General features: G+C 32.4%; 2 protein-coding genes across 3 annotated transcripts; one reads left to right on the top strand and one right to left on the bottom strand.

Moving 5' to 3' along the window:
* The first annotated feature begins 1,755 nt into the window (after positions 1-1,755).
* On the top strand, positions 1,756-8,262 carry LOC133172883 (prestin-like). Of its 2 annotated transcripts, XM_061307717.1 has the most exons (17): positions 1,756-2,137; positions 2,265-2,375; positions 2,620-2,864; positions 2,950-3,114; positions 3,206-3,361; positions 3,569-3,651; positions 3,751-4,012; positions 4,134-4,211; positions 4,313-4,408; positions 5,461-5,567; positions 5,660-5,729; positions 5,826-5,990; positions 6,085-6,381; positions 6,494-6,548; positions 6,634-6,758; positions 6,908-6,993; positions 7,820-8,262. In XM_061307717.1, the coding sequence occupies exons 1-16, from the start codon at positions 1,816-1,818 to the stop codon at positions 6,986-6,988; spliced, it is 2,418 nt and encodes an 805-aa protein (XP_061163701.1). In that variant the 5' UTR covers positions 1,756-1,815; the 3' UTR covers positions 6,989-6,993; positions 7,820-8,262. The 2 variants fall into 2 exon arrangements, with proteins under 2 accessions (XP_061163701.1, XP_061163702.1); XM_061307718.1 differs by lacking the exon at positions 6,908-6,993 and having other exon boundaries at positions 7,820-8,261.
* Positions 8,263-8,410: 148 nt separating this feature from the next.
* On the bottom strand, positions 8,411-15,253 carry LOC133173626 (gamma-aminobutyric acid receptor alpha-like). The gene is made up of 9 exons (XM_061308604.1): positions 15,228-15,253; positions 13,648-13,829; positions 13,403-13,470; positions 11,587-11,807; positions 11,379-11,461; positions 11,142-11,282; positions 9,340-9,492; positions 8,888-9,111; positions 8,411-8,712 (listed from the first exon to the last, which is right to left on the bottom strand). The coding sequence occupies exons 1-9, from the start codon at positions 15,251-15,253 to the stop codon at positions 8,425-8,427; spliced, it is 1,386 nt and encodes a 461-aa protein (XP_061164588.1). The 3' UTR covers positions 8,411-8,424.
* Between the last annotated feature and the right edge of the window lie 1,329 nt (positions 15,254-16,582).

Raw genomic sequence — 16,582 nt, 5'->3', positions numbered from 1 at the left:
CGCATCAGACCTGCGTAAGGAGGCAGATTGTTGTCGGAAGCAGGACGACATTTGATTTCAGATCACTTTCAGCTGACAAATAAACAAACAAAAAACTTAAACGTGGTCTGCATGTAGGGAATCATCATATCATCTAGAGCATTATTGTGCATCTTTTGTGTCAACAATGACGTACATCGATTTTATTTTACAAAATAATATTAAATGTCATAACCTTCTTTTTGATTCATGGTCCAGTAGAATATTGCAGGATGACATATAAAAGAATTTGAATAAATAAACATTGTTTTTTTTTCTTTGTCAATATGCTTGCTACATTGTATTAGAACACAACATAAGTTCATTGTTTTAAGAATCATTAATTATAGATTTTGTTAAGTTATTAAATAAAAATAAAAGAATTGACTGCACGACGCTTATTTCTTTTAATTCAAATTTGAACACCTGAATAATCATTCATGTCAAACTATACACTGTTTTCCTCTCTGCCGTGAAAAACACTAGATACAAGAATGTTCAATATCATAGAAGATAAATCATCAGAAGAATTTTAAAAACTTTGCAAAAACCCATTTGATTCGGTTAAAAAAATAATTAAGTCATTAAAAAAATCTAACAGCCTTGATCTTAATACTGTCTTAGGGGGGAAAACAGGAGATGAATACAAACTTATTTGATTATCATAGTAAATTTATTGCAAAATGAAATTCTCAGAACAAAGGTGAAATTTCATAGTTGTTGCGCATGCATAATTTGAAATTTTCTCAGGTCTTTGAATTAATTTTTTTTTTCAAATTTAAAAAATAGAATTTTAATCCAAAGTTTTCCTTTATAATAATGATATTACCTTTTTTCAAAAGATAATCGTCTCCTTGTATATGAATATGCATAGAAGTGAACCATTAAAATGTCGTTTGCTACACATTGTAAACCTCTCAAAGGAAAACATTAATTAAACACAAAAAGTTATGTAATGTACCTTTCTGACCAAGACTTCAACAACTACACATGCCGTACTTTGTTAAAAAAAGAGATGAAGTTCCTTCTCATTTTGATCGCATGATTTTAACAATATATTAAGTTTTCAGAACATAGATAATTAAAAAAGAGACATGGGTATATATTCATATTCGAAAATCAAAAAGTCGGTCAGCATTTAAAAACATTTAAAAACTAAGGGAAAACTCAATTTTCCCAATTTTCAGATAGTAAAATAAATAGAATAGATCAAAAGAAATATTGAATATGGAATTCATTTAATACAGAGTTTGTTTACTATACGTGATTCTGTTACTAGATATCCTTTGGATACATACTATCAGCTTACAAAAATAAAGTATCCAATAACTGTTTGCTTTTAGGCATTTGTTAAAAATTACATAATGCGTAGCTCCTTCTGGTATAAACACAGGTAATGTTTGTAAACAAACCAGTCATGAATTGAAAAAGCACATTTAAAAAAAAAAAACTTTTTTGTGGTAAGTTTGTTTTGAAATTAAACTCCTCGTCTTCGTCATATGTGTACTCCTGTCAAAATCTGTAAGAGTATATAAAACCAAAAAAATCAAAACGTTCATTAAAATAGTTTCACTATATTTTCTCCATTTCACTAATACACACAGAGTCCATGCTGCGAGGAAACGCTTAATCCATCAGATCAATTAGTCTCAACAGGTGAGGGCCTCGATCCAGAATAATCACTTGTATCTAACAAAATCAAATACTTTGTCAAAGCAGTGCAATTTCTTTTTGCAGATCGACCGCATTCTATTCTTCATTAGAGTGACTGCCTGTTGGTAAAAAAAAAGAAGCTAAATGAGCACTTTTAGATTGAATATAGGGGACATTCCCCCTGATCAATTGACAAACTCGGAGAAAAATTACTCCGCGGACAAAAAGGACGAACTCTATCACACCTCAGCTTTCCGGAAGGAATACCGCAAGGAAGAACCGGAACTGACCTTTGCTGAAAAGTGTAAAAAGTCGGCCAAGAATTTGGTTAATTGTTCCAACAAGAAAAAATGTGTAGAAAAAGTCCTACCTTTTTTGAGAATTTACAGAAAGTACAAAATAAAAACAGACTTACCTAATGATGTAATTGCTGGATTTACAGTCGGCATTATGCAACTTCCACAAGGTATTTTTTTAATTCACCTTAATCTATTATACATACATCATCAACAGCTGCACGTCTATTGCTATTTAACCGTTATATTTTTGTCTTACCATAAAATGTTTAATACTAAAATTCAATTTTCCTGTAGGAATGGCCTACGCCATGTTAGCAGATATGCCTCCTGTTGTAGGGCTGTATATGGCTTTCTTTCCCGTTCTGATTTACTTTTTCTTTGGTACATCTCGGCATATATCAATGGGTATGTAATAGAGACAGAACGAATTTGCTCAGAAAATTAGTTTGATGAAATATCCAACTACATATCCAACATTTTTGCCTCAAGAAAGAATTTGTAGAATTAATAAAATTGGTGTGCAATATACTAGTATTTAAAAGCATATCTTTTAATTTTCAAGTATAATATTGCAGATAATTTCATGAGCAGAGATTTTTTTTTTAGAAACAAAGCATCTAACTCAGCATATGCTGTTGTTTTTCTTCAGGAACGGTAGCTGTGGTCAGTTTGATGACTGGTTCAGTCGTATCCAGTATTTCACCACTAAACTCAAACTCTGTCACGCCCACGAGTTTTACTCCTAACGATACATACCTCAACGACACGGAGGGTAATCACTCCCTGACTCTGGCCCCGGTAATCCCCACTATAGGCTCTTCCAGCGAGGACGACTTCATTATGCAGAAACTAGCTCTTGCTTCTTCTATGTGCTTCCTTGTCGGGGTTGTTCAGGTAAATTTCTTAAATTGTTCAGTTTTGTAATCACGAAAATTCCATTGACTTGCAGTTATGTTATAATGGAGATCTCTGTTGTCAGGTTATATTCGGTGTCTGTAGACTTGGACTCGTGACTACCTACATGTCTGACCCTCTAGTCAGTGGGTTCACCACAGGGGCTGCAGTTCATGTTTTCACCAGTCAAGTCAAGTACGTGTTCGGATTAAAAATACCCAGATTCCCCAATCTCTTCCAAATCATTTACGTAAGTGGACTTCAAACATTCTTTTTACACAGTCTCTTTAAATAGAACCAAAGACGTAATTATGAATTAATATGTTGTTTTCTTTTTTCAGACATACAAAGCAATCTTCGAAAACATAGCCAAGACCAACTACGTCACAGTCATTATTTCGGCTATATGCATGGTGATACTGTACATTGTCAAGGTTCAAATTAATCACCGATTTAAGCACAAGCTTAAGATTCCTATTCCTATTGAACTTTTTGTGGTGAGTATCATTTTTTTAATAATTTCTTTTATGAAATTGAAATAATAGACACCACTAATACACATCTGTTTCAATTCGGGTATTTTACTAGATGTAAACATTTATGGCAAACTAACTCGTTGCAAGTCAGAATACAGGGGGTGAGTATTCATAGTCTTTTACGTTGCATACTAGTATGTAGTATATGGGTTTTTTTTTCTTCTACAGGTTGTAGCCGGGACTCTCTTGTCGTATTTCTTTAACTTCCACACCGAGTACAATGTTAAAATTGTCGGAAAAATCCCAGCAGGGTGAGTCTAGAAATCGCGTTCGTTAAAGTATTATTATGCATTTCAGAAATTTAAAAAGGAATTAACAAATACGTGTTTCAAAACGTTTGAATATTTTAGATTGCCAGAACCCAAAATTCCAAATCTGAAGAGTGCTTTTGAACATATCAGTGACGCTATTATCATTGCAATTGTCGCCTTTGCTCAGTCGGTTTCGCTAGCTGCTTTGATGGCAAAGAAACACAATTACCCCATGGACTCGAACCAGGAGCTGATTGCATATGGTGCCGGAAATATTTTTGGTTCTTTCTTTTCTTGTTATCCGTTTGCAGCTTCTGTATCTAGGTCATCTGTACAAGACTCCGCTGGTGGAAGGACCCAGGTATGGTTACAAACGCTCTCTACTCAGAAAATAACTCTTTGGTTTTTGTACATACGTTTGTGCTGAAAATCTTTTTTTCAGTAATTTTTATCTGATATTTAACTTCTGATTATTTCTTCAGCTTACAAGTGTGTTCTCTGCCTCTTTGGTATTGGTTGTGATACTTTTAATTGGTCCTTTGTTTGAATCTCTCCCTAATGTAAGTATTATAGATTAAAGTCAGCTTTATTATATAATTTAAAAGTATGATACATTATTCTTATTTTGACTTGCTGTTATGAACTTTGAATTGTTTTATAGTGCGTTCTGTCCTCGATCATAATGGTGGCATTAAGGAGCATGTTTCTTCAGATTTTGGAGTTGAAGCAGCTGTGGAAAGTTTCCAAATATGATTGTGTAAGTAAATACGTATAAAATATTCAAAGTCCCTGTATTTCAAAAACTGAATGGATGTATTTATTTTATACTTTATACTATCTTTAGTTGTCCTTATTTATGGCTACTGTACATGTATGCATGCAGACTTGTTCCGTCAGTTTTTGATGAGCTGTAGATTGTACAGTCACGAGAATGAACAGTAAAAGTAATATCGCTGTTACCTACACCTGTTGCATATTTCATGTGACAAATGATATCAAACACTGTGGTGTAGTAAATATATACTGATGTATTAACAACATACGGTGGTTTCAGATGCTGATATACACTGATCATTATTAGTTTTTTCCCCATTTTTCCATTTTTTTTTTCAAATCTAGAGAGTATATCAAATCTGTATATTAAGAATCATTTTACATCATGTTTAAAACTTGTTTTAATCTCGTTGCTTTACTTCAATATACAAAGTTATGCAAATTACAAGGATAAACTCAAAAGGTTACGAAGTATTTCATCAGAGTTTATGATGATAATGATTATTAGAATTATATTTTGCACAGGTTGCATGAACCACATCTTGAATCAACCAATGCAAAATAAAGATATTCTAATGAGATTTTCATTTTCTGCAAATATCTTTTGATTAAGATTGGGCTAGAATGGGTGATAAGTGAACATACTTTTATTTTATTTGTTAATCATAATTAAAAGAATTTGAGAGTTTACGTTCCTATCGCTTTTTATTTTACAAATGATTAAATTTACAGTTATTTGCTATAATTATTTTTATAAGCTGATAATAATTTAAAACGTTGGGAGTAACAGAGAAAAAATTTCACCCCTCAAATTAAAGCCATTGCCACCCTCGGATGTACCTAGGTTGACAATTTTTAACTTACAACTAATTCAAGTGTGTGGTAACGTCCCTATAGGGGTTGTCACTTATAAGTGATTATAATTATAGTTGACTTTCCTGGCGATAGTCATTTTATACGTTGATTATTATTACAGGTGATATAAGTGGTGACTTTCCCTGCGTTAGTCATTTTATAAGTTGATTATAATTACAGGTAATATGGGTCGTGACTTTCCTGGCGGTAGTCATTTTATACGTTGACCTCGGACTCTGGGTTGGACTTATCTTCTCTTTTCTTACCGTTGTTGTCAGAACCCAATGGTAAGTCTTTCAGATAAAATAATGTGGTTCTATTATACAAGTTTAATCTGTTGCCTCAAAATGTCCGTTATCATTTTCTTATTACATTTTAGTGCCAAAGCAGTTTCTCTGCAGAAGATACCCGATGTTGAAATGTTTGCAGATGAGAAGAAATATATTAAGGTAAAAGAAAAGGCGTTGTTTTGAAAACATTAAATGTATATTGCAGTGTCTACCACTAATAACAATTAACTTGAATATATCTAAAATATATTACAGACACAGTCCCAGTATGGAATAAAGGTGATTGGCTTTAATTCACCTCTGTATTATGCAAACGGTGATATGTTCGTGAAACAGGTTTTCCAGATCGTTGGTCTGAAGCCAGAGAGAGCTAGAAAGCAGATCAAACGTTTAGGTTCTATACTGGAGTTCCGCAGGGTGGTGAGTTAGATGTGATGTTGTTTACACTGATCCATATTGACTTATTTCAGTGACACCATTTCGACAAGTGTTTTGAATGGTTATCTATTTATAGAGTCAGTTGACCTTAGTCTGTGGTTCATACAGCCATGTTGACCCCAACCCACCTTTAACACCAACTCAAAGTCTTGGTGATCATCCCAATGTATCCATGACAATAAGCAACGGCTCATCTAATGAACTGAGCCATAATAACAGCACTTCCGATCTTCAGAGCAACGGAAGTGGTGTCAGGTCACGAACAGGAAGCATTAAAGCCGGAAATGGAAACCTGGGATACGTGCATCACGTTATCATTGACTGTTCGAGTATGTGCTTTATTGACTCCGTGGGCAGCAAAGTTCTGAAACAGGTACGTGTCCACTGCCATTCTATTCCAAATTAATATTATTTCTAGATATTTAATTTTATCACTTATGAAAAAGTCATTGAATTCATATGCATCTCCTTCTAATAATTTTTAGGTTATTGAGGAGTATAAAACAGTGGGTACGATCGTATTTCTGGCAGCGGTGAGAGGTATGTAGATAAAATTTTATAAGACAGTTCTGTTGAATTCAAAAAAAAAAAATATTAACTTCAAAGTTCCATATTTTTTACTAAGATGAGGTGTGGCGAGTGCTGGAAGCCACGGGATTTACCGAGAAATATGATTCTCAAATCTACCTTTCTGTTCATGACGCTGTATTGGCAGCAACCATTGAAGGCGAGGGGGAATACGCAGATGGGGTGAGCTCAAGTTAATGAATGTTCATTTACTACTTAAAAATGAAATAGTACAAATATATTTGATTAGTTACGTCAGTTTTGAATTATTATTCAAGTGAAAAATATGTGAATTCAGACTGTATTTATCATATTGTTCGCTTTTGACATAGTCAACAAAACAAAGGATGTGTACTATTATAGAAGAGGTTGACCCTCAGGTCGATGACCGTTTAATGGCGGAATTTTATTAGTATAGGTACAATACAGTATGGTCATTTACTTATTACGTTTCCCAAAGCTTGGTAACTGGGGACATTCTTTTTTGAAAATTTTAAGTTCCTTTCTCCTTTTTGTTGGCACTTGTATATCTTATCCCCATTTGTGGTTCATTGTCATTCGCTGTACGTTTTATCTTATTAATTTCCTGTGCTTGTTCTTTTCTTAATTTTCTAGTTTTTCATGATATATATAAATCATTTTAGTGGGTTTGATATTATATGAAAAATCTGCCTGGGACCACTTGCTTCAAAACATTTAAATTTAATTTCTTTGCAGTCTTCATCACGTTCTAGACATCTTAAATTAATAAAATGAACATAAACGAAGTAAAACTTTGTTTCAGTACACGTAATAAAATATTGTAATAAATACCCTCAGTTAAATCTTTCACGATCATCACGACTTTTTCTTAAGTTCTCAGAAATCTACGTACATGTAGACATTTCTATGTATCATTTTTACATATATGAATGTAGAAGAGTGACGGGCTATTTAAAAATATTTCCTTTTTATCATATTTGCATTCCGTCATTAATTTGTTTTCTCATTATATCTTGCACATTCGTGTATTCTAGTGTTGGTGCAATGACATTTCTGCATGCCTTAAAAGATAATGTGCAATAAAAACTGTTTTCTTATTTTAAATGAATAAAATAGCATACATCTATCTTTTAATAGAAAGCTCTATCTTGAGTAGATGCATTATAAAGCATTAACTAATACATATTTATAGATAAATAAAAAAAAACCAATTTTGAGGATATTTCTTACTTATTTTGTTTTTTTATACTTCTTTATCACAGAATTCGACTCACATCTAATGACAACGACACAATAGCAGGGACAAAAAAGAGCACTATTGTTTCAGTATTGTCTTCCACAATTCAGGAACAACAGACAGATAATTTGTTATGAGCTTTTGTTACACCTCATATTTATTTGTCAAACCTCTTGTTTGCGTCAGAGGTTTTACATTTACATTATTAATACTCTTTTAAGATGATTTACATGCTTTCATTAAAGCATGTGTCATACATGTCAAAGAAGACGTGTAAATCCACATGTGTGGAAAAAGACCAAATATTTTTATTTGTATATATATTTTTTTCATAAAATATACATGTTATTAAATAACTTGTATATAAATGAGCTTCCTAAAGTACAAATTTGAAGACAATTATTGTTATCTTGCGTATATACTGTTGCATATGTATATAATGTAGTTTTATTTTGAATTGTTAAACGGTTTGCCTGTATATTTAATCGAAATATGTAGATATATTAAAAAAATTAAATCATATTTCTTATATTTGTATTATTTATTTGTTTCAATAATCATTACAGTCACGATATTTACCAGAAGTCAAAGCATAAATAAAATTGTGTTCCATCGATAAGGCAAGTATTTTCACATACTTTTAAATTCGTTTCTGGTCAAGTAAAATGACCAGTATGCTATGTTTAAGATAACAAATGTAACTGGAAAAACAAATCGACACACCTTGTCAATCTGGCTCACACTGTTAGCTTGGATATCTCGACCTTTTCCTCGGACAGAATGACCTTTGAACTTTAAGCTGGAAAACCACACTTTCATCTGACTCTCAACTCTGGATACGAATACTCGGTTCTTTTGAATATTCTGTTCAGTACACGCTATCCTTTTGGTAGTTCTGGGCTGTAGTTTTCTGTGGGTCTGTAAAAACAATTTCTTACTATTATTTCTACCTCCTTTATAATCCATAAGCAGCAATCTAAATTTATTATGGCTTTATTTGGATGACAGAAACAAAAAGGTTAAATGCTTCTCCCGAAGATACATCTTTGCTAAATCTTGGCTTTTTTAATGCTGTAGGGTAAGAAATACATACAGGTGCATTTTCTTCATCCGAACTGTCTATTTTGGGATGGGGATGCGTATCACTATGACCTCTCTTGGTGAACAGGTGAACAATGGCAAATTGTACAAGAGTGGAAAGGACGAAGATAAAACACATAGAGACGTACAGGTCAAGCGCAGTGGCATAGGAGACTCGAGGGAGTTCATCTCGGGTATCAAGGGCAAGAAATGTCATAGTTAAAACTGTGGTTGTACCTGTAAATATATAACATGAATAAGAATTTGACCCTTGTTACACAGAAAAAGCTATTTATTTTTTTTTGACAACTGAGATATGAGATAATTAACACCTTCATACATCTAAACATATCCATCACTGAACTACTAATAAAGCTTGTATATATTAAATTTGTTGGACTTGGTACTGTGCTTAACGTTATGTCCCAGCAATTCTTTAGGAATCCCAGAGTAATTGGTATTTACCAAGAGCAATTCTATCTGCTGTAGCCTCCCTATTAATCCAGAATGAGACCCAAGATAGTACCACTAGTAATGAGCACGGAGTAACCACGTGTAGTAGGAAATACCCCGTGTGTCTCCTGAGACCAAACCGGACCGTCAGGCAGGAATGAATAGCTGTCACATAGATAAATTGTACGTCATAGTCTAAACTATAATTTATAAAAGAGTCAACATTACAAAAATTAGCCAGAACAATTCATAACTAGCGTGCAATAAATGAGATTATGCAAAGTTAATTTTAAAACTTGTTAAATGGAAAATAACGTTTCATTAAACACTAAAACAGGACTTGTTCATTTTTTGGCCTCAAGACCATAAACTGAGACTATACTTCAGTAAAAAAATTGATATTGAATATTTTGAATTTTATTCAACATATATGTGCTCAAAAAATTGCAGATTTATATCATATTAAATTTGAATTCTGAATTTGTATTTGAAATTGAAATTTTGACTTATGTCTGTTCTCAGTTTGTGGTCTATTGGGGAGTTAATGTAGTTTGAGACTTTCTTTATTAAATGTGAAGATAGCAATCGATAATCATCTTCAAAACTCCACATTCTTAGTCCAAATCAAAATACAATGTAGTAAGGTTATATATATAACCTCAATTATTTTATATGTTGTCACATTATGCATATGATACTTCTTAAATATAAAAACAGAGTAATATTGCGACAATATCGATCGCCATACAACAACTTTATCGACTTCCTTATGGCGATACTTTTCGGAACGTCAACAAATCTATTTAATCTCTTTCGTGCGTTTTATTTAATCTATATCATCTAGTGCTCGGCGTATTGCTTTAAATTCTTTGTTTAAAATTATTTGAAGTTGATCGATATTACAGGGATTTCAACAATCTTGTTTAAAGTCAGCATTTAGTAAATTCTATGGTAGTTATAATGACCTTGTAAACAAATATAACCTATCGTTGGGTCGTATTTTGGTTGACTGTTTCATACCAATTGTTAGGCCTTTGTTTTTGTACTAAATTTGACTACGGAATAGTCCGTCTACCTGATCAATACATAGGGCTCACAGCGGGTGTGACTGGTCAAAAGGGGGATGCTTACTCCTTCTAGGCACCTGATCCCACCTCTGGAATTTCCAGAGGTCAGTGTTTATGCCCAACTCACAGATTTGTAATGTTTGTGGATTTTTTTTTTTAGATCGATCAATGTTTGTTATCTTCACTTTTTTTTTCATTCGTTTAAAATTATTTGAACGCTTTTTGTAGATCTTGTATATCAAGATCCAAGAGTAAGTTTTAAGGTTTGCTGATCTTCCACGCTCTTTCTCTACTATTTTTTGACTTCCATTTGCATTTCATGTACATTATGAAACTTTTTTATCCGTATAAAATTTATCATTTTGCTATCCCTTGTTTGTAGTAAAGTCAGGTGCTGGCATTCTTAAAATCAGATATCAACCTCTTCAACATTTCAAGGAATGTTGAATGGAAGAAGAAAGCGAGTGGACGATCAGTCAAATACCACTCTTGAATCGATACTTACGATCTACTCACAACGGCGTAAATTGTTCAAAAATAATTTTAATTAAAAAAAACACATTTTCTTAATGACTTCTTATTATTAAAGGTTTTAAAGCAGAAGCGACATAATTTTTGATCAACCCTCGTATGTTAACATTAATTAAATCAACAAATTTTCTTAAAGAAAAAAATATCCCTGCTTAATAAACAAGAAAAAGGTATGGAAAAAATTTCATGGAAACAGCGCAGTATTTGTGTTAATACCTCCTTTTCTGGAAACGTTAGAGTAAGTGGCAGAGTAATTAATGAGATCAAACTGGGACATGGCCATGTCATTAGACAGCTGAACAGAGTTCAATGGACCGTAACGCCAAACATACACGACCTCTTCGGTTGTGTAGGCGACTGTAAAAGTTAACAAAACTGTTATACATGTATGAAAAAATCAATTAAAATTATTTTTTAGTGTCGCCAAAAAGATGTCTCGTGGAAACAACCTACAGCTGCCTATCTTGAGGTCACAGATCTGGGAGTCTAGAGGGTAATTCTGAAGCTCCATTTGACAAACTGCTCTAACAGTCAATCTGTGAAAAAGATACATAAAATTTATATGTATATATTCTATTTAGAGACAGAGGAAAAAAATACCCTTGACTGAAATTTAATAATGATAAGTCAATTAATTTCAGTATTCAAAAAAAGTCATTACCTTTGTGATAAATACATGGAACCATTAGGACTTATTCGTATAAATCGGTTTGGAGTTGGGACAAAATGGAGATAAGACTGTCTACCATTGTAGAAGACTGTGTCGGGATGCCAGAGTTTATCCAGCACTTTGATGTTGAGAGAGATGTTCTCAATAGACATATTTGTGGCCAGTCTTGCATCCATCCATCTCTGTCGAAAATATATCTCGATGGAATATACCTGCTCCAAAAAAATATATCTATTTTCTGAAAATACTCGAACAGGGGATTGAAATATTAATGAAAATGCTTAATCTTGTATAAATTGATGATAATTTTCGTTAGTTGACATAAATAATCCTGGCCTATATATCTGTGTGTCTTTGTGTTTACCGTATGAAAGCAAGAGCTTTATTGATGATATCATGCTATAAATATCTGATGAATTCATTAACTTACTTCCTCTTCTCTATTTTATTAGCAAAATAGATCCTAAAATAATAACGACAGACTGATGGATTAATTTATTCGAAGGTTCATTTCCCTATTTATATAGAGAATTGGTCCTTCATTCGTCAAGCGGAAGGATTTTTTAATAATAAGTATTAGGACGTGTTGGTGAGGAATATAAATGAAGAAAAAACCCAATAAAAGAGTGTTGTCTAAATCCCATTTTGCACTCGGCAGTAAGTGGTGAAGGGGTCCAACAGATAATAAAAAACGTCCACGGGACATTGTATCATGCAGTGGTCACTCTGAAGCATTAAGTTAGTAATGAACTTTTTACAGATGAACAAATTCGGTTTAATCAAAATGAATGATGGTGTTTCTTTTGGTAATAGGAATTTGTAATGAAATAGAGCCGAGAAACGCAGGGGAAAACTAGTATGGTTATTACTTTGTATGCCCGTGCATTTCACTCGGGACTTGAACAAGAATTACCAAAGCATGCATTTATGATTAAGCTTTAAAGTTGTTTCAATCTTAGAGGAAATAAAAACGAAGAACCGAATGAAGAACAATTACTGATAAAGTTTAAGTACATGTATAAGTATAATGTTACGGGAAGCTACATTAAATATTCTATACTCAAGACTAGACATGTCTATAACAAAAATTAACTTTAACTTAGATTGTAACAAATCAAAAGGTCTATATGGATGGTGTCTTCTCACTAAGATATTATATTAGTATTATATTTTCATTTTGTAAATTCTATGGTCGTTATTATGACGTTTAGCAAAAACAATCATTGAGTCGTACTTTGACATATTTCATGCCAATTGTTAGGCCTTTGCTTTTATATTTAATTTGACTACGGAATATTCCGTCTATCTGATCAATCCATAGGGCACAAGGTGGATGTGTCCGGTTAACAGGGGATGCTTTCTCCTCCTAAGCGCCTGATCCCATTTCTGGAATTTCCAGGGGTCCATATTTATGCCCTGTTCACAGATAAGTATTGTTTGTAGGTTTTTTGAGATCGATCACTGTTCGTTATCTTCGCCTTTTTTTTCATTTCCCTGAAATTTTAGCAAAACTTTCAACCCTTGATCTCACTTAGCCTCATTTCGCGTTTAGTTCACAAAAACACTATTGAGATTTTTTAAAAAACTCAACCGATAACTCAAGTGGTTTTTTTTTTAAATTCTTTATAATTTAGCAACATAATTATCTCATGATAATATTCAATGATATATGATAAAAATAACTAAATACTGCTAATAAAAGCTAAAAAATTCATTTCAGAGGGAAAATGTATAAAAAGATCTTAATTTTTAGACATGTTAATCTTATCCTAAACTAGTAGATATTAAAGAAAATTTAAAGTCAGACCATGTCTTTCTCGGAGATTGGTCCCATCGATCTCAGAAGTATGTCTGTATAAATGACCACTGGTTCCTCTGGAATTAAACAAAAAATTATAATCATTTTTTAAAGTGTTCGATGTTATATATATATATATATATATATATATATATATATATATATATATATATATATATATATATATATATATATATATATATATATATCGTTGTAAATCAATCACTAGTGAATCATCCGACTTAATGGTTTACCTTTAAATCCTGGTCTTAGTCGTCTGTCGTATTTCCTCGGATTTAAAACAATATCAAGTGTTGACGTAATATTGGCGGCACTGACGTGTTTAATGTGATGTAACGTATCTCGGCACCTCTCTGGGAGCTCTCTGGAAAGGAACTGCTGTGCTTGTCTACACTCCAAGGAAACCTTGACAAAACTTATCAAACATTCTCGTATTAAGCATTATTCCATCAACATCCTTTCATACGAATGAATGGCCAAAAAAGAATAGGAACATTACTTTTAAAGCAATATGAGCTGCATTTTTTGAGAATTTTATTTTGCTGTTAAAATGTGTTATTATGATAAATTTGTATATAATTTAAACCTTTTTAATCAATTAGACAGAAATAAAGTATCAAATTGCTTCAGAATAAAGGATTCTGTACAATCAAATATATAGTATTATATAAGAAATCAATATTGTACAGGATGACAGTAATGTAATTTTGCTTCAATCAAAGCTTATAAATAGTTCTTCCATCGCAAATATGAACAACAGAAGTTCTTTTTTCTGTCATTGAAATATTTAATTACAATTTTGCAACAAAAATATCTGACATCAAAGTTGCAGCTCATATTGCTTTAAATAAGAAGAGAAATATTCTTCTATAGAACTGACTTAAGTTAATATAACTTTAGCAGGATAAAAATGCTTGTCACACCACAAACTGAAACCTGAAAAACCACATTGATACATATAAGTAACAAGTATTAAGTATCGACACAAAGAAGATACACCTGTACAGTGGAACCATATAGCTCCAACAGCGAAGTCCTTTACTGCAAATGACGAAAAATAAGCCAATTAAATTACTGTCCTAATTATTTGATATTGATGCAATGGAACAATTGAAATATCAACTTTCCATAATCACGGTTTCTAATACTTTTCTAGTAGGCTTCATGACTTTGTGAGGATGTCACTTGCGTATTGATTGATTGATCGTATGTTGTTTAACGTCCCTCCCGAGAATTTTTCACTCATATTGAGACGCCATCATTGCCGGTGGAGAGCTGCAAATTTTGTCCTATACTCGGCATTTACGGCCATTGAAATATCGAAAAGGACTTTTACAAAAAAGACAGAGTAAAAGCAAAGAAATCGTCCTGATGCAAGACGATGCATGATGCAAGACGAAGCCCCTCTTTAAAACAGGCCTTGGTGCGTTGTCAACTTTTTCACTTAAATAATTATTAATAAATTCGATATTTTGAGTTAATCAGTCATTGCACTTTTAAATAAAACATGGAGTTATCAAAATTTTAAAACATTTCTAACATGCCAATGATACCAAATTATGCTGAGAATGTTCTGCTGTACTGAGAAATTTTTTTGTTAAATAATGCACTTTGAATTTAAAACCCCAAAACTAAGATCGAGAGAAAAAAAAGTAGTCGTCTAATTTTACTAACCCTAAAAACAATACTAACATTCCTCATGGTATTCATTTACAGATAATGAAAAAATAAAGTATAGGTACGTAAATAGCTTTAATCAGAGAAACTCGTTTCAAAAACTAGAATATCAATATGTACCAGCAAATATTCTTACCTTACAACGAACATGATCAGGTTCATGATGTTTAGCCTTTCTTCATCTGCACCGACAGCTCTCTATCCAGCCCATGGCCTCTAAGATCGATTGTTTTCTTCCCCAGAATTCTCAGAAGTAAAAACAAAGTCACATGACGGAAACGCCAAGTTCTTGAACTTGAACTTGTAGTTGATGATTATACCAAAACTAGTACACGTATAAAGTTTTCTTATTTCATAGTGATCAGAGATGACATATGGATAACGTTTTGAAAATATCTTTCTGATGTGTTTCATAATCATTGTATTTTGAGTACCCTATTTATTTTAAAATTGTAACAAACTTGAAGCATTGACATGAAACTGCATTCAGTAGAACAGAGTGATAGCTTTAGATCTATGAAATATCATAAAACAAGAAAACATTGATGTAACCATCAATTGTCGCCCGGGAAATAAATAAAGTAAACAATGGAAATGAGTCTTGATCATCAAACCCTTCGATATGTGTGAAAAAGGCATGCGTCTAGTAAATGATGGAGACGATAGTAGAGAATATTTTGAAAACTTATAGTCGGATGAAAATCGAACAAAAACGATACCCTTTTAAACTTTATCAATTCCTCAAGTAAATGTTGGTTACATAAAATATAATTTGAAACCAGACACATGCATCACCTATTTTCAAAAATGTCTTTCACTTTAAGATTATAAAACACGAACTGTGTAAAGTACGTTTTTACGTTTTTATGCGATAAGTAAAATTCGATGTTCTAAAAAAAGGGACCTGTCGTTTTTTCGATAGTAAATGATAAGCAACTTTATATATTAAATATGAAAAACATATATATTTTTACAGATTCACTTTATGGAAGTAAATATATTTTGTATCTCGTAATTTATAAAGGGAAAGAACATTCTGATTAACAATCTTTTTTATGTTTAGAAAACCTTTAATACTGAATAACTTCTCCCACCTCAATCCCCATATACCAACACTTAAACTTATATGTATAGAGCAGCGCGGTCGTCCGGGCTGCAATAATTAAAGTAAATAAAGGATAACTGCACTTAACGCCTGTTTTTGGGTCTTTTTCGGTTGCTTCTGTTGCTTTTATATCTAAACCTTATTTCACATTTGTATGTTTATGAAAGAATCCTTTCAATTTGAAACCAAATTTAAATCTTAAAATGATTTTAGACTGTGATACAATAAAATGATTCAATGTTTTTTCGCCTTACTGCTTTCCAAATATAGTGAATTTACACTTACCTGCCCTTGACTGAACATTAGATATGCATGAGAGGTGGAGCTAACATTGTAAGAATGGCTCTAAAATTAGACTTGATAAATAACAATGACATGTTTGGAAA

Source organism: Saccostrea echinata, unplaced genomic scaffold, assembly GCF_033153115.1.
Source record: "Saccostrea echinata isolate AGI-Se365-2 ecotype Australia unplaced genomic scaffold, CSIRO_AGI_Sech_v1 ptg000056l, whole genome shotgun sequence".
Classification (NCBI taxonomy): domain Eukaryota; kingdom Metazoa; phylum Mollusca; class Bivalvia; order Ostreida; family Ostreidae; genus Saccostrea; species Saccostrea echinata.
Note: the sequence above shows the minus strand (reverse complement) of the source record. Positions and strands in the feature narration are given on the sequence as shown.

What these genes read in the sequence shown, in the direction of transcription:
- LOC133172883 (XM_061307717.1), top strand. Translation starts at nt 1,816, where the DNA reads ATGAGCACTTTTAGATTGAATATAGGGGACATTCCCCCTGATCAATTG. An exon ending in CATTATGCAACTTCCACAAG is followed by an intron (nt 2,138 to 2,264) that starts GTATTTTTTTAA and finishes ATTTTCCTGTAG; the next exon opens with GAATGGCCTACGCCATGTTA. An exon ending in ATGAGAAGAAATATATTAAG is followed by an intron (nt 5,730 to 5,825) that starts GTAAAAGAAAAG and finishes AATATATTACAG; the next exon opens with ACACAGTCCCAGTATGGAAT.
- LOC133173626 (XM_061308604.1), bottom strand. Translation starts at nt 15,253, where the DNA reads ATGAACCTGATCATGTTCGTTGTAAG. An exon ending in ACTAAGACCAGGATTTAAAG is followed by an intron (nt 13,471 to 13,647) that starts GTAAACCATTAA and finishes GTTTAATTCCAG; the next exon opens with AGGAACCAGTGGTCATTTAT. An exon ending in CGGATGAAGAAAATGCACCT is followed by an intron (nt 8,713 to 8,887) that starts GTATGTATTTCT and finishes TTGTTTTTACAG; the next exon opens with ACCCACAGAAAACTACAGCC.